Genomic DNA, 24,323 nt, shown 5'->3' with positions numbered 1-24,323 from the left:
ACGCTGCAATACTGCACCCACAGCACACTTAGTGGGGCTGAGTGGTTCCTCAGTGGCTTTGGAGAAATCCTCTGGAACAGCACAAATCCAAGGCTAAGGCAAACCCTTCCTGCAAAGGCACTGCACACACGGGGCTGCACGCACGGTGGTGGGACAGACCCCTGGGGCTGCCTCCAGCTCCCTGCAAGCCATGGCAAAGCCACTCCTGCTCCACAAATTCCCTGTATAGAGTCCTCTGACCATCTCCTGCTTCATAAATTCCCTGCACAGACTCCTCCATCCTCTGACCAGCTCCTGCTCCACAAATTCCCTGTATAGAGTCCTCTGACCATCTCCTGCTCCACAAATTCCCTGCACAGACTCCTCCATCCTCTGACCATCTCCTGCTCCACAAATTCCCTGCACACACTCCTCCATCCTCTGACCATCTCCTGCTCCACAAATTCCCTGCACACCCTCCTCCATCCTCTGACCAACACCATCCCACGGGACAGTGCCCAGAGCAGCCCGGCTGTCGCTGGCCTGAGCACACTGAACTCAACTCATGATTCAAGCACATAAACTATTCCAGCCAAAAGCAATGGACACCTGAAAGCAGCTTCAAAGCACCATTTATCAGCTGTATCTGCTGGGTTGTTTTTAAAACCAGCGAGGAGAAAATCTATGGAGCCACATCCCGCTGTGAGAGCGCCGGGGCGTTATCCCGACGCCCGTACTGCAGCAAAGAGCCTTTTCCTCATCCCCGAGAGCCCGCGGAGATGATATTTCAGCAGTAATGGCTCATCCCTCCCCACAGCCCTGACACACACGGACGCAGCGCCAGGAGCCCTGCCAGGGCTCTGCTCAGGTGGGCAGCACCTCCCAGCCCAGCCCGCATCGATCCGGCGCTGCAGCCGGCTCCAGGCACCCGCACCATCCATCACTCCAAGGGCAGCCCAGGGAGTTATGGCATCATTTCTGCTCTGCCTCACCCGGAGCAGCACGGCACAAACCACGGGAAAGCCACAAACCCAGGCCCAGGGGAGAAAGAGCAGCTCTGCTGCTCTGCAGGGGCACAAACCACGAGTTTGTGGCACATGTGCCATGTGGCACCTCGAGGCCACGCGGGTTTGGGGGACAGGAGCCACCAACGCAGCCCCTGCACCCCCTCTTCCCAAGAGACCCCATCCTTCCAGCTGGCTGGGCCCAAGGGTAAATCCAGGAAGGAAAAGATGCAGGCCAGCTTTGCCAGGGCGCCGCGCTGCAAAACCTCCTGCAAACAAAAATAGACCTGTTTACTTTGCCAAACCAAAGGAACTTCGTGTCCTCTTTGTGGCGAGTTATTCCAGGATGGTTTTCACACGAGGCTGCCAAGGAGAATGCGAGGCTGTGGGCTGCGTGCCGGGGGGGTTTGGGTGCTGGTGGAAGCGATTGGGCTGGAGGTTGTTTTTGAAGTTCTCTGATTTGCTCAGATTTCCCCTGAAGTGACCTACAAAAGCAAAGGGGAAGGGAAGAACTTGTGCTTATTTTTCTTTAGTTTACTGCTGTCAAAGACACCTTAAAAGCTGTCGGGAGATATTTTTCCTCTTGTTTTCTTTCTCCGTGTTGTAAATTCAGGTCAGGCCTCCATTTGAAGATTATCAAAAGGCAAACTGGAGAAACTGTCTTCTCTGAAAAAGCAACAGGGGCTGCGTTTGATGTCCTGGGGGCTGCTCCAGGAGGGTCCATTGTCCCAGCTCAGCTGAAACAACAGGATCCAGAGATCTGAGCCAGCTGCTCACTGGGGACAGAGCACAGGTAGGGCACTGCCAGCACCTCTTCCAGACTGGAACTGCTGAGGGGTCAGACACACACGGGCTCAGCAGCTTCCCCTTTGCCTGAATGCACTGGGAATGCCGCAGGACAGCCAGGCAGCTTTGGCATTCCCTGCATTCCAAGAACAAGTCCAGAGGATAACAACAGCCTCCCACTGAAACCAAGGTGCACCAGGCCAATTCAAACAGGGAGTGAGGACAAAACCCACTCACACCCACGAAAAAGGCACAAAATTCGAAGGCAGATTGCTTTGGTGCAAGTGCTGTGCCTCTCCCAGTGCTGGCTGCTGGGAATCTCACAGCTCCAGAGCCAGGAAGCTCAGCTGTGGCAGCTCCATGATGTGCAGAGGACACTCCAGGCTGCCTTTCATGTTTTCTCCTGTGTGCTGGGGACAGAGGATGAGGGAATTCTTTACCCTGAAAATACTCAATTATTTTAATAGGATTACGTTGGAGATTGACAATATTTAGAACAGTTCCCTGGAATTTATTAGCCTGCCAGCACTCCAGATAAGTAATTTGAATGCAAAGATCTCTTAAACTTAAGTAACTAACTGGCAAAGAGCCAGTTCCCACCCTCCATGGTTTTAGGCACACACTAAGTTTTGGAAATGAGCTCCTCAACTCAGCAGTAAAACACCTCTGTCAGTCTCACACCCCAAACCTTTCCCAGAGATCTCTTCTAATGATGTTTTTGCCTGATTACAAACACAAGGGTAGAGGAGCTAAACCCTAGAGACTAATCCTCCTCTTTAAACTTCTCACATCAAGAGCAAACCAAGTCATAAATTCATGGAACATGGAGTCCAAAACGACACGGATGAATGTAGATCTTCTGCACAACAACACTGTGCAGCACAAAATGGAAGGACATTCAGACCAGAGCTGGCATTTTGGAGGGTCATCATAATTTCTGCGATGCTCCAAAAGGATTCTTGGCTGTAAGGAGGTGGCATGCCCTGAAGGGCTGATGGAAATGTCCCCTGCTGCATTCCCGGGGACAGGATTGAGCCACACACCTGGGCAGGGCAGGGTGGTCAGAGCGCCCAGCCCAGCCCAGCCTCGCTGCCTTCCCCGCTGCAGCGAGCCACACACAGCACGGCTTATTTACCTGGGGGAGGGAGCTGAGAAAAGAGCCATAACTGCTATTTACATACAGCTCGGCATGCCCAAAGCCCTGCGCAAACAGCAATCCTTAACAGCCCTCAGAGGAAGGTCAGAGTTATCCTCTCCCTGCATCAAGGAACTCTGTACTGGCAGTGGCCACGGCTGCCCCAACCCTGCCCCAGCCCTGCCCAGTCCTGCCCCAGCCCTGCCCCAGTCCTGCCCAACCCTGCCCCAACCCTGCCCAGTCCTGCCCAACCCTGCCCCAGTCCTGCCCCAGCCCTGCCCCAGTCCTGCCCCAGCCCTGCCCCAGCCCTGCCCCAATCCTGCCCCAATCCTGCCCCAGCCCTGCCCCAGCCCTGCCCAGTCCTGCCCCAGCCCTGCCCAGTCCTGCCCCAGTCCTGCCCAGTCCTGCCCCAGCCCTGCCCAGTCCTGCCCAGTCCTGCCCCATCCCTGCCCCAGTCCTGCCCCAGCCCTGCCCCAGTCCTGCCCCAGCCCTGCCCCAGCCCTGCCCCAGTCCTGCCCCAGCCCTGCCCCAGTCCTGCCCAGCCGTGCTGCCACGCTGCCCCATGCCCCTCAGACCCCCGTGTCAGGGACGCCCCCATACCCAAGGAAAGCACGCCCTCAGCAATGCTGAAATCCCTGCCACAACACCCCGGTGCTTTTTGGGGCTCCGGCAGGAAGGAGGCAGGGGAGGGGAGTCCGTGCAGTGGAAGAGACACGCACATGGACCTGAGCAACTCCCTGGCTTCCCTTCGGAGCCTTCCCTTCCAGCAGCCCCCAGCACTTTTATCCTTGCCAGAGGGTTTGCCACCAGCTCCGGCCACCAGCACCCAGAGCAACCACCCTGACAGAGCAGCTGGGAGAGAGATGAGGGCTCCAGTGGCATTTGTCACTTCTGTCACAGCCACTCACCTTCCGCTCTTGCAGACAGGACAGGTCTGCTCTGAGGGCACACACTCAGCAGGGACTGCAGAGCTGCCAGAAAAGCAGCTGAGAGCTCAGAGCGATGCCCAGCCCCGCTCACTCCTGCACAGCTCCCCCCACGATGGGTCCCCAGAGCCCCCTGGACATCACATCCCTCTCCCCAAAGTGCAGCTACAAGGGCCAGCACAGGGAGCCAGACATGGAACTGCTGCTGCTGCCAACTCCAGGGGCAAAGGACAGGTTACAAAAGCCAGTGGACACCAAAAAGTCAGCTGAGGAAACAAAAGGGCACCTGGGGTAAAAGTCTCCCAGCAGAGTTCAGCTCCTGGGGCCGGGTGCACGATCCCACGCTGCTGCACTGGGATCTGCAGAGCCTCGGGCAGCCACAGCCCACCCGCCCCGACAGGGCACTGCTGCTGCCCCACACCAGAACAAACACACCTCGGGGCTCCACACCCCCCAGTTCCCACTCAGGAGGCTGTGTCCAAAGATGCCAGCAGGTCCCGCTGTTCTTCCTTCCTTCCTTCCCCGAGCTCCCTCCAGCAGGGAGCTGGCTGAGCATTGAGCATGCCGCAGCAGCACGGCTGCCAGCTGCTCCTGAGGCCTTTGCTGAGCGTTTTCCCTGGAAATTCAACTTCCTGGCAGCCCAGGGTGCGAGATACAACTCAGATAGGGGAAAGCAGGCGCCCCTTCCAAGGGCTGCCACACTTCTGAAAAGGCAATTTAATGCTCGCTTTGTGTTCAAGCTGGGGGAACCAAAGAGAGGAGAAGGAACATGTACAGGCATTATCCCGCTGGCCAGCCACCAAAAAGGTAATTAAAAACCTCCCCCCGAACAGGTGGGTCAACAAAACCCAGCATTAATTCCTTGGATTGCCAAGCAAATGTGTCTGAGCACAGGAGCTGTCCCAGCAAGTCGCTGGGATGTGAAAGCACATTTCTGTGCTCTGACAGCTGGGAGCCTCCAGCGGGACAGAAAGGGCTGGAGGGGGCAGGGGAGGCACTGCCAGCTGTGCTGGGGATGCTGGGCTGCACAGCTGGCATCCCCAGCAGAGCCCAGGCCACTGCACACCGGGTTATTGGGGCAGCAGAGCATCCTCAGAACCTCCCTGGGTCCTGTTTGGGCAGCAGAGCATCCTCAGAACCTCCCTGGGTCCTGTTTGGGCAGCAGAGCATCCTCAGAACCCCCCTGAGCCTGGCGGTGCCGACCCAGAGCAGGAGGGGCAGCCCTGGGACAGTGCAGGAGCCCCAGCCTGGTGCCAGGAGGGCTCTTCTCCAGAGACCACAGGCTGTGGCCACAGAAAACAAAGGCCTGAGCTGGGTTTCAAGCAGAACTGCTCCCCCAGGGCAGACCCCCACCCCGAGCCAGACTGCCCCAGCACTGGGATTTACAGCGCAGGCACTGCCAGCACAGCACCGGGCTCGGAAGGAAAAGGTCCATTAAAAGATTGCTTTTAGTATGAAATTTCACTGGAGATGCATTTTCTCTTGTCAAGGGCAACAAATTGCCCACGTAATTTCAGACCTCTGTAGTAAACATCCTAAAAATACAGACTTTTGCAGCAAATCACATTATCCTGAACGGGTTTGCTGAATTCTGTTCCTCTCCGGGCTCAGGCTGGAGCTGGGAAGCTGCTCCAGAGCTGGTGAGCTCTGGCCTGGCCCCAGCAATCTGCACACACCTGCTGAAATCCCACTGAGTGATTTTACAGCACACACCTCTCCAGCAAGGAAGGTTCAAACATAATCGTTACAGAACTCAGACACACAAAAGTGCCAGGATGGATAAGCACACGCAAAAGCTGCCAGGAATGTCACCGGATCCCCTGCAAATTGAGAACTTTCAAAACTAAATTAGAAATTATCTAATAGTTCTGATCCTATCTCAGAAATAATCTCTTTCAGCCACACTTCGGTGACCACGTTTGGATCCTCTGCTGCCCAGTGCTAAAAATGAGCTGACATTACAGCACACGTTTATAGCTGACATGAACCATACAAGTGCTTGGATAAACTTCTGCCATTTTTTGAGAGGTCACGTTTGACAAATTTGTCACAAAATCTCCTCTGAAAACAAAACACATCCTAATCTCCCCTGTTTCCTCTAGAGGAAGCTGTGCATCTTTGTTACATCAAAAGCAGCAAGGAAAGACACACATCCCAGCAGCTCAGCAGCACCTCTCAGGTTCAGGTGTTTTAATGTGAATATTCACCTGTCCATCTGCTAAAGAACCAGGGAAACTCTGGAAGCTGTTCCCCCTGCTTAGGAAGGTCATAAAGAAGCACATTTAAAGCACAGGGACAGATTCCCAGCAAAACCATTCCCTCACCAAACCCTTCCATGGTCTCCTGAACCAAGCACAGCCTCTGCCAGCTCTCCCAAGGTAACCCAGCTCCCCTCAAACGACCTCTGCAAATGTCAAATCATCCAAATCATCCTCAATCATTCCCGAGCCTGATTCCCACTGGAAACTAAGCCAACGGCTCAGGAATCCTGCGTGGTCACACAGGAATTCTGACCCAGACAGAGGGGAAAGGACCCCCAGGACCCCTCCCCCAGTTTGACATTACAGCAAGCCAAGGCTGTGGATTCACTCAGCACTCGCTCCTGCCCTGAGAGAAGCTTCAAGCAGTCCCAGCACAAGCCTCATGAAAAATACCTGCATAGAAATGCACATACATTAAGGCTACAGACCACTGGGTACCTGCCAAAAATGATGGAATACAGCAGAGTTTACTTATTTCTTCTTAATGGCTGCAACATTCCACCTGAAAAATGGGTCCTGGAGCTACATAATTGGGGATAAAAATTAAGCAACAGTCGCCATTTGTCACCAGGGAGGCTGATCACACACACGGCTCACGGATCAGGCAGAGCACACCTGATCCCTGGTCCCTGGGGGCTGGGAGCCAAGGGTGCTGCAGAGCAACTCAAGGTAACATCAAAGTAGTACAGACAGTAAAAATGTGTTTATTGAACAGCGATCAAGCTGCTCTGCCTTCCCCTCCTAACATCATTCGAACACCTTTCAGTCACAGGCTCCTGCCTGACCATGAGTCTTCTCAGAAGGCACCACGCTGGGGTCTCAAATTTAATGTCATTTCATGGTTTTACTGTGACACAGAGTCAGAAATGGCTTGGGTTCAAAGGGACCTTAAAGACCATCCTGTTCCAAACTCCCTGCCCTTCCACCAGACCAGACTGCTCAAGGCCTGTCCAGTTCTGGGTCTTGAACACTTTCAGGGATGTCCTTCCTCTTAGCCCTCTTTTCTTGTGGTCAATGGGGCAAACTTTTCAAACCAGAACAAGTTCCTCCAGCCACCACTGTTACACCACAACATCAGAAACAACCTCAAATCCTCACTGCAGGGAGCACTGCCAAGCAGAGGGCAAAGGTGCCCTGGTTAGTGGCTGTCCCCCTACCCCCCACGCATGTAGGAAGCTTCTCCTGAACCTTCCTTCCCTCCCTGACCTCACGGCAATGCCAGAAAGTGAAAAGAATCTTTTCTTTTTCCTGCCAAATCAATTCCCAGAGATTGTCACAGGGCTCTTCCCGTTATCCAGAGCAGTGATGGGAGCCTGTCATTCCCACTGCTTCAGCCCAGCTCTAACCAAGACCTGCCACAAAGGAAGACAGTTTAACACCCTTTAATATGTAAACAAGTTTTCGGGAAACTGGAGCAAACAGAGAGGAAGAAAACCGGGGTTTATTTACAGGTTTCCTGACGCTGTGAAGGCACATTTTCATTTCATTCCCCTACAAACAGCTCTCCGCTGGGAAGTTCCGCCTTCATCTCCTCATTCACTTCTGTCTGTCCTCTCAAAGGAGCCAAGGAGGTTTCTCAATCCTCACGCTTTTCCCCAATCACAAAGCAGCCCAAAATAAACACGAGAAGGCTCTGAACCAGTAAATATTCTTAAGTACTTGACACCCAGTTCCCTCGGAGAACTGCACAGATTGCACATTCACAGAATGCCGGGATTCTTCACACATTTTCCAGGCCATGTTTCCCAGAATTTACAGTTTCTTCCAAAATATTGTGCAACATATTACACCACCAGAATACACAACTGCTTGGCTGGACACACAAGATTGGTTCATTTTCTCTTTTTAATCTCTTTCAGGTGATGTTTCCATTATGACTTTTTCGGCCAAACCAACAATACAATAAAACCATTCCCTAAATCCCCTGAAGAGTTCGAACCATCATCCATTTTGCACCGAGCACCAACTCTAGGAATTTTGTTCTAGGAGAGTAGTGGAAGCAAGTCCAATAACTTGAAAGTCAATTTAATTCTTTCAAATTCAACTATCGGAGATCTCCAGCCTCACTGGGGAGAGAGAAGATCATATATATGTATATATACACATATATCTGCACACACACAGAGCTAGATCTCCCTGCCCTGCTTGCTCCTGTTCCCACCTGCAAGGTTCAGGACCCCAGGTAAGGTGGCAAGCAGTTCCAGCCACGCAGCACCAGCGCAGTTATGACCACAGAGCTATTTTGGTTTTATGCACAGACTTTACTACCACCTTATAAAAGAAGGATTTCCAGAAGGCAAATGGACCGACGTCTCAAAATAGAGTGTTTACATTAACGCTTGGCAAGCAGAGCCTGCAAACAGAGATGAATAGAGATAAGCTATAAAAAACACCGTGGACGTTTACTTGCTGGAATAGGAGCTTGTAATCCAATTTCAGGTCCTTCTGCCAAGTGTTACACACAGCATCTTTGTGTGTGACGATTCCAGCCCCGTCCCCCACATCAGCCAGCGAGGAGAAGCGGCAATTCCGGTGGAACGCTCCATTAAAGAGCTGCTTGGATGGGCACTGACGAGCTGGGCACATCCAAACTCGCTGGCCTTCCATTTGTGAGAGCATTAAAAGATCAGCAAAGGACAATAAATGCTGCCTGAGAGGCACGAGGGATGGCGGAACGAGGGCGGAAAAAACAAACCTTTCCGCACCTTTCCGTGTTAATGGAGAACAAACAGGCTTTGCCTGCGTTTGGAGGCTCACGAGGGCCCTGCAGATGGAATTACTGCTTGGTAATTAAACGTGGCTGTTTGTTCCACACACAAGACACAAAGTCACACAAAACAAGCCAACCTGAGCCAGCTCGTCCTGGCTGGAGCAGAGCAGGTTCATCCCCACACGCCACTGCCATGGGGGAATTCAGCCCCAGGCACTGACTCCACCCTCCACAATTCCGTATTTCTGAGATCTAACAGCCCTGATTGCACTGGGTTTTGGTGGTTTTAATGCACGAAGTTTTGTTTTTAGAGCTCCTAGTACCACCTGACATCCGGGAAGAATTCTTCTTCCGCTGGATTCTCGTTTGACACCACACAGCAAAGATCCCTAATTCAGTTAATCGCTCATCACATAAACAAAGAAACCTCTTGAGAGCCAGAGAGCAACACGCACATGTATTTGCAATGCATAAGAGGATATTTTTTTTTAATGGTAACAATGCAATCTATTCAGTGTGAAGAGTCTGGGAGGCCAATTAAATACTTTGGGTTCCATAATTATAATTGCAGTAATGAATAAGAAGGAGCATTACAGCTTGCACAATGCAGTTCCTCCTCAAGTCAATGATTCAGTTCTTGTCTGCTTTCAACTAACCTTTTGTGTCTCCTCGTATCAGATCTTGCAGATTACTTTGAGTAGAATAAAAATATCCCCAAATATCCCAGGTAATGTAATACATTTGGCATCCCTTGATTATGCCTACACACAGCCTACAGAAGGGATTATGCACTAAATGGATAACACTCATTTTGATTAATTTTAGACATTAGTGAAAATTCAGCAAGGCACCAGCTACCATCTGAATGCCCCTGGCAAGCCTGTGGTGACAGGGGAAAGCTGAAACTTGATTGCCTGGAATTTTTGAAGTTTCCCCCCAGCTTTGGAAGAGCTTTTCCTGATCATCCTTTGCCTGGAAAGCAGCTTTGGTAAAGGACTCTGCTCCCTCATTTTCTTCCCGCAGCAGCTTTTATCCTCCATGTGTCTGCAGAGATCAGCCTCGGGAAATTGAGGACTCACTCCCAGAAAAGTTAACCCCAAACTGCTCCATTTCTACTCAGACAAGTAAGAAATACGTTTTGGTTGGTTGGGTTGGATGATTTGGGTATTCTGCCAAACATTCTCAGGACTCTCCCAGTCTTGCTGCCCACTGTACTTGGCTGCATTTTGAGAATCAATCACAGAAATTACAGGAATCAATTAAGAAGTTAATTACAGAAATCCCTTCACTTCTGAGCATTCCCACATACACGACATAGGGGATTTTCCCATAGAATTATCACCTTTGGTAGAACCTTCCCCATCATCTCTCACACAAAACAAGGCCTAAAGGATGAAGGGTTAACATGGGCTGCAGCTGTGCAGGCACCAACTGCCCCTCACCTTTATGGGGAATGAAAACAAGAGATTTGAGCAAATCCAGCTTTATGAATTCAAAACTTCAGACACTGCCTGTGAGAGAGCAAAGCAACATCCTTCATAGATGCACAGAGAAAAGGAAAAGTTAATTTTATTGATGGAAGACCCAAAAAGAGGCAGATCCTAATCTGTGGGAGTGAAAAATCTCCTGCTCTGTACAATAAATGGGACCTGGAGCGCCAGGCACTGCAGGGATTTATTACCTGAGGAGACAACAAAAGCCACCTTCCCTCTGGGGTTAAAGCAAGGTGCTTCTGGACTGTCACTGCTCATCAGGAGCCACCCCGAGGATCCGATCAGCACGGAACACCCTGCACACGGCAGCGTATTCTGCGTGCATCTCCACGGGAATCAGGCCTTGGGAAACCCCCCGGAGCCAGTGCCTGCCTCCAGAACCGGGCACCCTGCCCGCTGAGCCGCCCCACCGGCCTCCTTGGTGCTTCCAGAGAACGCCCGAGTCCAAAGCCAGCCCTCGCCTGCTGAGGGTGGCACGGAGGCCACAAGGAGCTCCTGAGATCACTAATTGCTGCCTGTGTGCCTGCTGCCGGGCAGCTCAGGGCGGCTGTCAGGGTGCGGAGCCTCGCGCGGGGGGAACGGCCGGGTCCGAGCGCGGCCGCCAGCCGACGTCTCCTCCTGACTGAATTAGAGATCTTCTAATGAGGCTCGCCTCAAAACCATTTCACATCCATTTGCTCATGTCAGCATCAATGTATCCAGCATTATCTACCAATTAGTAAACCGGAAAACATTCTTTAGATAATCTAAAATCTCGCTAAAATATTCAACGTGTCATTCATTTACTACAAACTGCCCTATAAAAACAAATTACTGGAACCAGCTGTCACAAAACAACAAGAGTCTCAGGACAAAGTGGTTTTTAAACCAAGGGCTTTCCAGGACACATGTGATGCACTGTTATTCTGTGTTCACCTCCAGCAGAACTGGTCACTCCAACACCGTGCCTGTCCCCAGCGAGCAGTGAAGCCACTACAGGCATTGATACCACCAGGTGGATGCAGATCACTCTGTCCTGCAGCTCAGAAGGACATCCCACGGGTCAGGGGTGAGGGCTGGGAAGGAGCTCACCCTTTGGAAAGGATCCAGTGTTTGGGGCTTTCTCTTTCTGGCTCCTTGGACCAGTCCAGTGCCAAGGATGCTCCACCACGAAGGAGGCAGGACCCACGCCAGGCACCTCCTCAGGTGTGCAGCCAGGGATGAGCTCCCCCGCCATTCCAAGCTTCTTCAGGACTGACAGGCTCAGTGGGAAGGTGTTTTCCACTAGATCAGGCTGGCAGGGACCTCCAGCTCTCCCTGTGCACGCCAAGCTGGGTGAGCAGTGCCAGGGCTGCAGCTCAGGTAGGGCATGGTGCCAGCCCCACACCAGCACCAGCCAGGGCCACTATAGGATTCCCAACCCAGCAAACGCCCTGGCAGCAGCTTCCAGGCAGGATCACCCACCAGCAGGGCAGGGCATGGCCTCAGCAGGGCAAGGATCCCTCCAGCACAGCATCACACTCCTCACTGCCAGAGCCAGCCCCAAATCATCCCCCCTCTGCAGCTCCACGCACTAGGAAGAGGACTCTGCAAACACAGGGCAAAACCATTTTGTCTGGGGTTATTTGGGGTTTTTTTGTACTCAAAAGAAGCAAAACCCCTTGGTTTTCCCTAAGTTTTGCAGGCACAGGAAGGGTGGTTTGGAGGATGGCTGTTTTTATTTTTAATCTCTTGAGCGTGGCAGAGCAGTAAATCTTGCATTATGCTCTGAAGACTGTCAGGTTTGGGCTTCATTTTGGTCTCAGATTAGTCTCCTGAAGCAATGAATCTTCCATCACGGAGGCCATTACCAACCCAGTTTTCCTTCATTTTGGACTGCCTTATCCCTGATTGTGTTATCAAGCTCACCTCCCAGCGCCTCAGCCACGAGGGGCTCAGCAGATCCTGCACCAGGGGAGTTTAGGCTGGATATTGGCAGAATTCCTTCCCTTAAAGGGTTGTCCAGCCCTGGCACAGGCTGCCTAGAGGGGGTCACCACCCCTGAGGGATTTAAAAGCCGTGTGGATGTGGCACCTGGGGACATGATTTAGTGGTGGCCTCGGCAGTGCTGGGTTAATGCTTGGACTCGATGATCTTACAGGGCTTTTCTAACCTAAACGATTCTCCGATTCTAAATTACCATATGCAAATTGTGATCATTAAAAGGCATTTATAAAAATCAAGTAAAACAGCCCATGAATATTGAAAAACGTTTAAGTGTTAAGTTAAACGACAATTTTCAAAACACACGAAGGAAATCTGACCGTAACCAACCAGTCCCATGAAATACCATATCTATCATCAACTTTTTAATTACCAATTGATCAACATGTAGACAGTGTAATAGCTTACAGCTTTTAATTACTGAACTATCAAAATTCCAACCAAAAAAGGAACCTCCAGAGATGAAACTGTAATGCTTGATTATTCACTGCTACATAATGAATGATTTGTTTTTAAACAAGATGTCAAGTTCCTCATGTAATCCATCTGGATGTGTGACTCCGCAAAGCTCACACTGCCCATACTAAGTACTTGGGGCTCCTCTTCTCCCTTCCCTCCCGATCCCACAAGTGAAGGGTTTTGGGGGATTTTCCCCCTTCAGGCAAATCAGTCCTGGAGCAAGGGGCTGCCAGGCGCAGCGGCTGCCAGGGCTGGCTGCGGATGCAGACACGCCGCTCCGGCTCCCTCCAAAGGGACAGCTTTTGCCTGGGAGGGAGCAGAGCTCCTTCCAACTCGCCTGCGCTCCCGAGGAAGCAGCTCCAGAGCAAGAAACGCACGCAGGGAGGGTGGGCAGGGACGTGCTGCCTCCGCTCCACGCTGGGACAGGCGCCGGGGCAGAGGATTGGGGACGCAGCTCCGCCGTTCTCTCCCCGCAGCCCGAGCCAGCGCTGCGAGGATTTGAGTGCTGGCATTACACAGAGAAGCACGTCGGGCTGGGGAGAGGCTTTTATCTCTGCCCTAAATTCAGCGCTGAGCCGAACATCACATCCACAAATCCCCTCCGCACACAACACAGCTGGCCTCTCCTGCCACGTTTTATCCTAATAACCGTTCCAGCCTCAGAACTCCCGACCACCCCCACAAATCTCCGTTTCTGCGGGCAAACGCAAGAGAGCCACAGGTTTTCAGGACCATGATCAAGATCGCAGAGCCCTCCACAATCCTCACCCCCCGGAGAGGATTCTGCCAAATCCAGGCTTTTTGCGTTCAGAGAGACATTTCCCAGAAACACTCGCTTGCAAATTCAGGCTTCTGAGCAGGGATGTAAAACGTTCTGGAAATAAGACTGTTAAACAAGGGCAGCTCGAGCACAGCCTATTAGTCACTTAAAAATAAAACCACCAGCAAATAACACATTTGTTCCGTCAGCCCAGTGGCAGCGATGAGCATCCCTCAGCCACAGCCCTGGTGTACAACCCTACAGATGTTCCCTATGCATATCAGCCCCAAATAGTTGTTCCACAGAACAGCATCTGCTCCCTCAAAAACAGGGAACAAGAGCCTTTTATTTTCCCTTCATCACAGCCTCGGAGCCCCAGTTGTTGCCAGCCAAGCCCGACAGTACTTCCCCCATCAATTCACCCACTCCAGCCACATCTGGGCTTTGATTTCCACACGGAAACCACAAGCTCCTTCCTCTCACCTCCCTTGGGAAGCTGCTCGCACGCCGAGCTTGTACAGATTTCCACATAAGAAATTCAGTAATCAGTCCAGGAGCTGTAAGCACTTATGACAACAATATCTATCAACACTTAACCATATTTACAACTAAATCATGTAAATACCAGGCAGCTCTCCTCTGCATGCTGATCATCTGGACAAATGAAGGCTGAAAAAAGCCACTCCAAAAGGAGAGCAGACAAACAGAACCACGCTGGGTGGGAAGAGGCACCGATGGCACTCCAGGATCAGTGACGGCACCGAGGACACGACAGCAGAGCCCCTGCTGCAGCCACGAGCCCCCAGCCACCCACAACACCGCCTCGTGCTTGGCTTTGTGCATTTTCTGTGTAAACGTGTGCATCTCGTGTCCATTCCGTAAACACTTCATCTGTGGGATCTGTACATTTCTCAGAAAAACAGGGACAAGCTGCTTCAACAGCTACCCAGAGCTCTTCCCTCTCCATCTGCCTTTGAAATTCTTATAAATCCTAGGAACCAATTTAAAATTAAAAGATCCCAATTTCAGAGAGGCTTTTCTGTCCCCCTCCCTTACCCCCCCCAAGAAAGACCATTTTATTATACCCATTAAACTGACAAAAATGACTTTTCAGCTGGCTCACTGAAATGCCGCTTCTACAGCAGTTTAGGCAAACACTTTCCCAGACCTTTATAAAGGAAAAGTGATTCCGTATGTAATTGGATTTTTTGGCACAACAAAAATACCAAGTTATTAAAACTCTCACATGGCTTTGGATTGTGTCTTTAATGGACGCCAGCATCCTCAACTGCTACAAAGACATTTTACATAAAGAGATGACGAGCTGCAGTTCCAAAGGTTTCCCAGAGGATTCAGGGACAGTTTTCAGCAAGATTCGCTCTTTGGGCAGTGAAATCCAGGAGGAGGAGGAGGATCCCACCACTTTCCTCCAATATCCTCCTTGTCCATGCACACACACCAACATCCAAATTCATTCCAGCACAAAATCCCCTCCTCCTTCAGGACACCCACTGGATTGTCACTCCACTGGGCTCTCCCTGGGAAGAAGCAAATGACCAGGCTGAAAATAGCTCATTAATCCTCATTTGTGTCCTGCAGGATCATTTCAGCCACTCCCTACCTTTGGACATGGGTTTTATACCCCCACAGACCCCATCCTCCATGGAGAACTATTTTCATTTCCTTATCCTGCCATGTCCAAAGAAGTCAGATTTCGAGGGGTGCAGTGCAAGAGGGGAAGGAGAGGAAGAAGCAGTGGCTTGTGAATACAACAGGTTGTCCAGAAGATATTTATTCTCGTAGGAACTTCAAATGAGTCACTCTGTAGGAAACACTGAAATGCCATTTAATGGGACTGTTGCTAAACCTCCCCCTTCCAAAAGAAGAATGAGATCAATAGACCCACCCAACCTCAACACAAAACAGAGTATCCCAAACCTGAGAGCTGGACTGACCTTCCTGAGCTGCATTCTGCACACATCATGTTGTGTTAACATCAAAATTTTGGATCCAGTTCGCTAATGAGAGCCTGGAGGAGCGAGCCATCCTTTAACTCTGCATCCAAAATTCTCCCAGAGTGATTTAAGAGCCACAGCACTGGGTTTGCTATAAAGCCTCTGTTTACAAGGCTCCACGGATTCCTACAGAGCAGCAAGTGATTTGCCTCCCAGTATTTCCTTTATTCCTGGTCTCGGAGCGTCTCCCCCTTTCCCTGGGGTGTCTGAAGGGAACACTGTTAATCTCCCGTCTATCCCACTTTAATCTTCACCCTTCCCAGCGAGAGGCACGACTCCGCTCCTCGTGCTGAGGAAGCAATACCTGGCAGTTATGGATTCAGGGAGTTGATTAAACCTGCACCTTCTGTTAAAGATTCTAGGGAACGATTAAGGCTGTAAGACCTTTAAATCGAAGGAAAAGCTGTTTGTGTGGACAGAGCTCAGCAACCTCAGCGTGGGATTCGCTTTCGGTGGTTCTGCCTACTCAGGGATGAGTAACGTCTCCTCTGGAGCCACCCACGGACCAGGAGCTGAGGAAAGCTGGTCTCTAACTGTGACAGGGCAAGAAAAGCCACTGTGTGTCGTGACCCTGCAGACACAGACTCGGGATGATGCGAGCCTCCATTCCAAGCAGCCCGTAAAACCACAGTAAATGAAGTGCAGAAGAGAAAAGTGCCAAAGGAGAAATCACACTCACGTTTTGTGCACCAAGAGAAACCTTCCCTGCATCCACCCTCCAGCAGCGACTAGGGACAAGGAGCAGGAGCAGGTTACACAGGTTCTGCTTCATCCCAGCACGAGTCACCACAAGCACCTACACAAGGCAGGGGTGTCACAGTGCCTGGCTGCTCTGCTCCAGACCCGGATCTGCTCTGCCTCTCACCCTGCAGGACAGGAATCCTCCTGGATTTCCCCAGACCCGGGCACGTGGAGCGTTGAGAAGCGTGCTGCTTCTCCGGGCTGCACAGAGCAGCAACGAACGGGGGTGGCAAAGGAACGAATCTGCCTGCAGACCCAGAGCTGCTGTCAAGCCAACACCAAGACAACTCTTCCCAAGGCTGCAGGGGTTTGGCTCTGCTCGTTCCTGCTGAGCCCACCCTGCAAAAGCTGCCTGGCTCCGAGGAGTCCTAACAAACCAAGCGTCCCCAGCAGCTGCGCTTGACAAAGCTGACGGCCGATGATGACAAGTGCTCAGGGCTTTGATGCTGTCAGGCAGCTTCCCCAGCGCCAGGAGCCCAGGCAGGCTGTCACCAGGAACCGATAACGGGAGACGCGCTGGGGATCGCGGCACCGACACGTCACCCTGGCACCAACACGTCACCGTGGCACTGACATGTCACCGTGGCACCGACATGTCACCACGGCACCGACATGTCACCGCGGCACCGACACGTCACCCCAACACCAACACAAAGAGGTTCCACCATGTTTCCAGGCAAAATAACTTAGAATGAGAATGCCAAACAAACCCAGCTACAGCAAGAGCACTCTACATGTGGATTTTCCAGGTTCTCATTACCATTAAACCATTTAGGATTAGTGGAACAGCCTCACAATCAAACTCCATGGAGCAATAGAGGGTTTCTGTGACCACAGGCACTGCAGCACTGCAGGTGACCCTCCACGTGCTCTGCAGCAGTGCCAGCACTAAAAACTGGGGTGGATGGATGGGTGATGGATGGATAGATGGACGGATGGATGGATGTGTGGGTGATGAATGGATGCATGTCCACTTGCACCCAGCCAGCAGAGGCACTGCATGAAGAGAAGCCTTTGCAGCTGAGCCAGCAGCTCTGCCCCCTGGTTTGAGCCAGCTGGACCATTTCAACACCTCTCCGTAGGCAAAGGCAGCTGCTGCCGAGTTACCCCGTGCCACAGCAGGGCAGTGGGGCAGAAATGGCTCTGCAGAAAGCCACCGGGCTCTTCCGAGGTCAGGGATGCACTGGCATCACGGAGCACATCCCAGAGCAGCAGCACTGTGATAAATGCATGAAGTGAGAGCACTCTCTCTGCAGAATTAGGGACAGATGTGCCTCTGCTCGGCTACAAAACCAGGGCCGTGGGGGCACAGGGAGCCTTTATTTCTGTGTGTTAGCCCAGAGGCTACAGAGAAAGTTCCCTCTCCAGCCCAACTCTCACAGAGCCCGACTGCTGCAACCCCAGCTCCAAAGCTGAGCACGACTCATGTTGAAAGTGCTCTGCCAGGGAAGCTGCCAGGCAGCCTCATTTAAAAACAGGGAAGCAGCAACAAGCAGTTCCTCATGCTTGATCCGATTACTCTGATCTCTCTTTTGACGCTGCAGACTCAGACTCGTATTTCTATTGCTGCACGGGGGGAGAAGGGGAGGGAGGGAATGTCACTTTGCTGCTTCATATTTCTTTCTTCCTGTCACACTTTGGAGAGGGGATATACACTGCAAGAGCTGGACAGGAGCGGGGGTCTGGGGTGCACCCACCTCACAGATGAGGGGGTCCCAGGACCCCCCTGAGCCCCCACCCACGGTACCAGCACTCCCAGACCAGCCTTGCTGGAGCTTGCCAAGCCCCAGAATGGTCTCATGCTGCCCATGAAAAATTCATTTCTATAAAAGCATTACTGCTCTAACAAAAAGGTCTGTTTCTGCACCAGATGTTGAGGTCCTTCAGGTCCAAGAGACATCACATTTGGGATCAGCACCCAAGGGCATCTCTCTGAAGGGAAGGCCCCACTGCAGAGCTCCAGGGCCACGGACTCGAGAGCCCTGCTGACAACGTGGGGAATGCAATGACATTTCCAGTCTGGAAGCAGACCTTGGAGATCACAAATCAGATACAGGCACTCACTAACTGCTCAAAGAGGACACCACGAGATCAGAACAGTTCATTCCAGATGTAACCTGAACCCCAGGGTTTATACACCCCACTCCTCCAGTCTGAGCACAACCTTAAGAGGCAACATGACCCTGTAGGCAGCCTTGGCTCTGATGGCTCATTGGCATCTCCCTGATCTGCAGGGAGATCTCCATCCCCCACGGCTGCCACTGCTCAGCCAAGGGCTCCAGAAAATGGGACATTTCCTAGGGAAGGCTCAAGCCAGGAGTGTAACTGCTGAGGGCAAACTTCACAGCTGGGATTGGCAGGAGGAGAGTTTCCAACACAGCTTTTTCCCACTGCCAAATGCACACCTGGGCTTTACAACATACTGGCAGTCGTTTACTGTAAAGAGACTATTCTGCTCCAATGCTGGCACCTGACTGGAGCTGCCACCAGGAGGGGAAGGGGGACCTGGGCTGGGTCATTTGGACCCACAAACAGGGTCAGGACAAAGCAAACCCACCACAGACCTGCCAGCAGGCAGCACCTCTGTGTGAGACTGTAGCAAACCAACAACACCGAGGAGCTGCCAGCACTTCCAGGGACAAAAAAAAAACACCTAAAAAAGCAAAACTAAAGACATTTTCCAGTTAAGCTACAGCCCACAAAAGTTTTTTATCTCTGAGCAAAGAGATGTGCCTAAGTATCTCTTTGATCCCTCAGACTGGAACCTAATGGGGTATCAAATATTCCACTGAGTCACCTTGAGAATTTGGTAAGGGCAGAGTCTTTGTAATGCTCAAGTTTTTTAAACCACAGAAGAACACAGTAAATTAAAACCACACCACAGAGTGAAAATAGCCAGCCCAACCCTACAAAGGGACATTCTTGGTCTAAAATAGCCAGGAGTGGAGGACAGCAAATGTCCCTGGTACAGCCCAGCCAAGTGTTTTAAATGCAAGCAGCCACCAGCCACATACTGTGGGTGAGCATGTGGTGAGGGCTCAGCAACAGTCTGAGAAAGCCCGAGAACCCAATTCCTTGGAGATCCGTATTCCTTGCTGGAATTTGGAATGGGTGAAAAGGACTGACACAAAACTCAAGTTTTCAGAGCCTCATCCATCAGTGTACCGTGGTTTGCAGGCTCCCCAACACCCAACTCAACACCCTGCAAAGATCTGAGAGCCTGATGCACAACACAGCAGGAAAATCTAGAGCTTCAACAGGTAACGAGGACACCGGGAAGAAGAAAAACCGTTTCCACAGCAGAAAAGGCTGAGAGCAGGCAGTGGTGGCCACTGGGGCCATCAGAGGAGCCGCCTGCAGCCACAGTATGGCAGCCTGGCTCACCCTGCCCTGGCAAATTAAAAGCTGCAATAACTAAATGCAGCTCGTGGCTGAACCACAAGCGCGGCTGATCTCGGCGGGGCAGGGCCGACAGCGCACTGCGCTTCTTACCGAGCTGAGAGCGAAGGAAGCCTCGTGGCAGCTCCCTTCCAGCTCCCTGCCACACATCCAAAGCCAACCTTCTCCCCAGCACGCTGCCCCGAAGCGCCTGAGCCCACGCTGGGCGACCTTCAAAGCATTTGTGCCGGAGCTCCCCAGGAACCGCAGCACAGCTGCTCTCTGCAGCGTGCAATTACATCCCGGGAAAGAGGCTGATTTATGGAACTTAAACAAGTACATACCACTGCTAATTACAACATTCCACCTAGGGTCTCTCCTTCATGGCAGGTTTCCACAGTGTCCCTTTATTTAGCGCCGGTGGGTTTGCACCTCACAATGTCCCCCGGAGGAACAAGCACAACTTATTTTTTTTAACAGGTAGCATCCAGTTTCTCCGTAGACACTGGCTGTGTGTCCAGCTTTGTTTGTGGTCTCAAACCACTGTGTCAAGTATTCACTTCCTGGCTCAGCTCCAGGGAAGGCTGCAGCCTCACGCTCCTCTCCTGGAGCCTGCTCAGATCTGGAGCCGCAGACAGGAACCGAAATGTCTGGATACAGGAGGGAGCCCTGCTTTCCTGACAGAAGTACCACCAAAACCCAGAGGAGGAACAGGTTGTCAAAACCCCTTTACAAAGTCTGACAATAATCCCTAGAGAAACAGCCATTCCAGAGAAACATCCAGAAAACTCTGCCTACATTCAGGGTTTGCTTTTGATGAGCAAAATGTGCTCTGAGGAGTGCTTGGATGGTCCATTCAAGCAGAGGGTGCATCCGGGCTGGAACACAGGCTTTACTCCGGAGGCCTCAGGCAGACGCAGGGTTAAGGAGCTGACCCATTTTCCAGCCAGCAATAGGGCAGAGCTCACCGGTGGCACAGACACGGTGGCACAGACACGGCCCCACCGGTCCTGGCAGGGCCGGGGGAAGGCTCGCCAAGCGCCCGCTGACGGAGCCAGCGCCGTTTGATTACAAAGCCTTCTTTATTTACACACCAGCAAAGACAGCGCAAGGCAAACAAAGGCGACGGCAGCACAGCACCAGCAGGACGGCCGCGGGTACGGCCGGGGGTCCCCGGGGAGCGCGGCTCCTCTCGGCCTCCTGTCACCGCAGCCACCTGTGCTCCGAGCAGCCACCCGTGCCCCGGGGACACCGGCAGCGCCCGTCCCGGCGGGTCCATCCCGGGGATGTCCATCAGCAGCGTCCGCCCCGGGGATGTCCATCCTGCAGAAGGTGCCGACAGCCACCCCTCCTCAGAGCAGAGCACGCACGGAGCTGAGCGATCCTCGCCTTCCCATCCTCAGGAGCCTCCTTGGCAGCGGTTTCAAAGCAGATTGTCGTGCTTATAAACCTGGGCTCAACTGCCTACATGCAAGACAAATGAGCCCAAGCTGCAACCCAGATGGATCACTTTATTCCCCAGCCCCTTCCCCGCCGGTGTTTGCGTCGCATGCAGAGCGCAGCGCGTGCTGCTGAAGGCCGGGGACGAGCAGACTCGCCTCGCTTGCATACAAAGGCTCCCTGGAAACTCACTCTGTGTTTACAAAGGAGCCTGGCTCAGCGCAGCCGCGCTGGGAGCGCTCGCTGCCTTCACGGGGGGCTTCTCCCGGGCCGCTCTGGCGTCGGCAGATGCGCAGGCTGCGGCCACGACCGGCCCTGGGCAGCCCCTCGCAGCTCCATGCCACGGCCAGGTCGCGGCTCCACGCCAACGCTGTCTCCAAACACCTCCTGAGGCTTCTGCTGGGAAGTTGCTGTCCCTGAAGTGCCGAGTGCCAGGCAGCCAGACTCCGAGTTCCAGCCCAGCGCTGCCCAAGCGCCTCAGAGCGAGCCGAGAGCGCTCCTCAGCCCTCGCCCTGCTGCACAGGGGCATCAGGAGCTCCAGGAACCGCAGAGCATCGAGAGCTGCTGGAGAGGAACCACAGAAACACACGGATCCACCCGATCGCACAGGCTCATCCCAAAGCAAGCCTCGCTGCTGCCTTTTGCTGTTCCAGTCGCCTGGGTGAAAGGAGGCAGCAGAACCCTCAGCCGCACTGGCATCACGGGGTGCCACCACGGCGGTGACAGAGCGCTGGCACCGCTGTGCCTCGGGTGGCAACCGTGCAGGAGACACAACGACAGCACTCTGCGCTCAGCGCTGACGCTGCCGCCTCACGCTAATTCTCTTCGTAGAACACTGAAGCTGACACTGTTAGCTTGGAAAAGGGGGAGAATGGGGGGAAAAAAAAGGTCCTCAACTGTAAGAAATTTTACCTAAATGCAGACAGTCTGGGATTTTATCCTGCAATTCACAACACAGCACCGCAACCACACAGTATCTGTCTTACCACAACCTCAGCTCACGCCGCGCGGTGCTTCTCACCCCGGTGCACGGGTCAGGCACAGCCACTGCGAGCAGCATCCAGCCCTGCTTTTGTTTCCCTTCAGCAGCTCTGCGACCCCAACCCACAGTTCCACCCGCTGCCTGGGCAGCGCTGAAAAGGCTGAGCCTGCCGGGGATCACTCTGGCCTCCAGTTAAAAACTGCTCTTAGAGAATTTGAGGTGAGCAAGACAGCAAAACAAAGGATGAACGCGGCTGTCCTAGAGCCGGGCTGGCATTCCCAAATCTGGGCGTCTCTCAGTGGCAGAGTCCCCAGGTCACACCGGCGGGGGACTCAGCAGGCAGCGAAAAGCACCGAGCACACAAACAGCACCTTGTGACGAGACATCCGAGAAGCGACAACACAGCGACCGCAGGAACCCGGGGCGCGGGGGAGCCGGAGCGCTTCCCCGGCTCAGCTGCAGCTCCAAGAGCCGCCGCGGTGGCTCCTCTGCTTCGCTCCGGCTCCCCGGAACGGGCTCGGGGCTGCGGAGCGCCGGCATCGCGGCAGAGTCGCCCCTGGGGCAGCCCAGCGCAGCCGGGAGGCGCAGCCCTTGTCGGCGACAAGGAGAGCGGCAGCCCCGGCCCCGTTCGCAGGGAGAACAAGCTGAAAACGACCCCGGCGCTCTCCCCCCACCACCACCCCACCGAAAAGGCCGCCCGGGAAGAGCGGGGAAGGCACGGACATGTATACAGGCTGTGAATAAAGCTCTTTGTTCGCCGGGCTGGCGGCCCCTTCGTCCCCCCTTTCCTACGAGCGGGATTCAACAGATCGTTCAATGGCCTCTTGTTCTTCCCAAACATCCCGGACACAGCACCCGCTCCTACGGCCGCGTGGCCCCGTGCCGCCCCACGGACACGCTGGAAACGTGAACGGCCTTAACGGGGATGCTCGAACCGAAGCCACCGGACACGAGCGCAGGGCGCTGCTGCGGCTGCCGGGCTCGGCGGGGCGCGATGCCGGGCGGGGTGGGGGGCTCGCCCAGCGCACCGGGGACACCGCAGCCCGGGGGTGCCGCGGACAGGACCCAACCGGCCCCGCTCGGGGAGCCTCGTTAGCCACATTTCATTAGCGCCCGCTCCAGCGGCAGCGCCCGAGCCGGGCGATCGCCCCGAGCGCGCCCGGCTGGGCGGGGGGCGCGGCTGCGGCAGGGGGCACCGGCGGAGAGAGGAGAGGAAGGACAGAGAGGGGCGGGAAGCGAGGACGAGGGAGAGAGAGGAAGAGGGAGAGGGAGAGCGAAGCGTCGCGCAAGTTCCACTCAGATTCCAACAGGTTCCCCGCTCCCGCAGGGGTGCAGCATCCCCGCGCCGCCGCAAATACCGGGGGGGCGGAGAGGGGGGAGATAGAGGGGGCGCACAAAGCAATTAGTTTTTAATTGCGGGGCCGCTGATGACCCCCCGGGCAGCGGGAGAAGCCGCTTCCATGGAAACCGGCAGCGGCTGCCCGCGCCGCGCCGCCACGCGCGGGTGAGCCCGCCCGCCGCTCCCGCCGCCGGGGGCGCTTCCCCGGGACCACCGAGCGCTCCGGGCAGGGCGCGGGCCGGAGGAGAGCGGGCGGGCTCGCCCCGGACCCGCCGCAACCCGGAGCACCCGAGCGCCGCCGCGAGCCGCGAGCGCGAGCCCCCGTCCCCGCGCCGCCCGCCCCGGTACCGCCCGTCCGCGCGGTGCCCCCGTGCGCGGCGGCCGCGTCCTTCCTACCTCGGGGGATGATGGCGGCGGCGGAGAGGAGCAGCAGCAGCAGCGGGAGGAGCCCCGGGGCGCCGCCGCCGCTGCCCGCGGGGCCGCTGGGCTGGGCGCGACCCGCCATCGCCGGCACCTGCCTCGCTCTGCCGCCGCCGCGCGCCGCCCGCGGGAGATGGCGCGTCACGGGGCGGGGACTCGCGGCACGCCCCGCGCTCCGCCCGCGCGGCCGGGGCGCTGCGGGGCCGGCCCCGGGCGGGCGGGCAGCGCCATGGCGGGGCCGTGCCCGCGGGCCGCCGCCCGCCCCGCACCGGCCCCGCACCGGCCCCGGGCCCCCACCGACCCCGGGCTCCGCACCGGCCCCGGGCTCCGCACCGACCCCGGGCCCCGCCCCGGCCCCGGGCTCCCACCGACCCCGGGCCCCCACCGACCCTAGACTCCGCACCGGCCCCGGGCCCCCACCGACCCCGGGCTCCGCACCGGCCCCGGGCTCCGCACCGGCCCCGGGCCCCCACCGACCCCGGGCCCCGCACCGACCCCGGGCCCCGCACTGTCCCCCGGCTCCGCACCGACCC

At 54.6% G+C, this 24,323-nt stretch overlaps 1 protein-coding gene across 16 annotated transcripts in view; it reads right to left on the bottom strand.

Annotated features, from left to right (window-relative positions):
• Positions 1 to 23,896, bottom strand: part of CADM1 (cell adhesion molecule 1) — a 132,893-nt gene extending 108,997 nt beyond the window's left edge. For 7 of the 16 annotated variants that reach the window (XM_021530030.3, XM_085560329.1, XM_085560327.1 and 4 more), the window contains exon 1: positions 23,767 to 23,896. In XM_021530030.3, coding sequence (XP_021385705.2) covers positions 23,767 to 23,875 — 109 coding nt within the window. In that variant the 5' untranslated portion in view covers positions 23,876 to 23,896. Of the gene's footprint in view, positions 1 to 22,402; positions 22,710 to 23,766 lie in introns of those variants that run through there. The other 9 variants (XM_085560325.1, XM_085560328.1, XM_077788046.2 and 6 more) reach the window with 2 other exon arrangements.
• Between the last annotated feature and the right edge of the window lie 427 nt (positions 23,897 to 24,323).

Source organism: Lonchura striata, chromosome 24 (assembly GCF_050655825.1).
Source record: "Lonchura striata isolate lonStrDom1 chromosome 24, ASM5065582v1, whole genome shotgun sequence".
In the NCBI taxonomy this organism is placed as follows: domain Eukaryota; kingdom Metazoa; phylum Chordata; class Aves; order Passeriformes; family Estrildidae; genus Lonchura; species Lonchura striata.
Note: the sequence above shows the minus strand (reverse complement) of the source record. Positions and strands in the feature narration are given on the sequence as shown.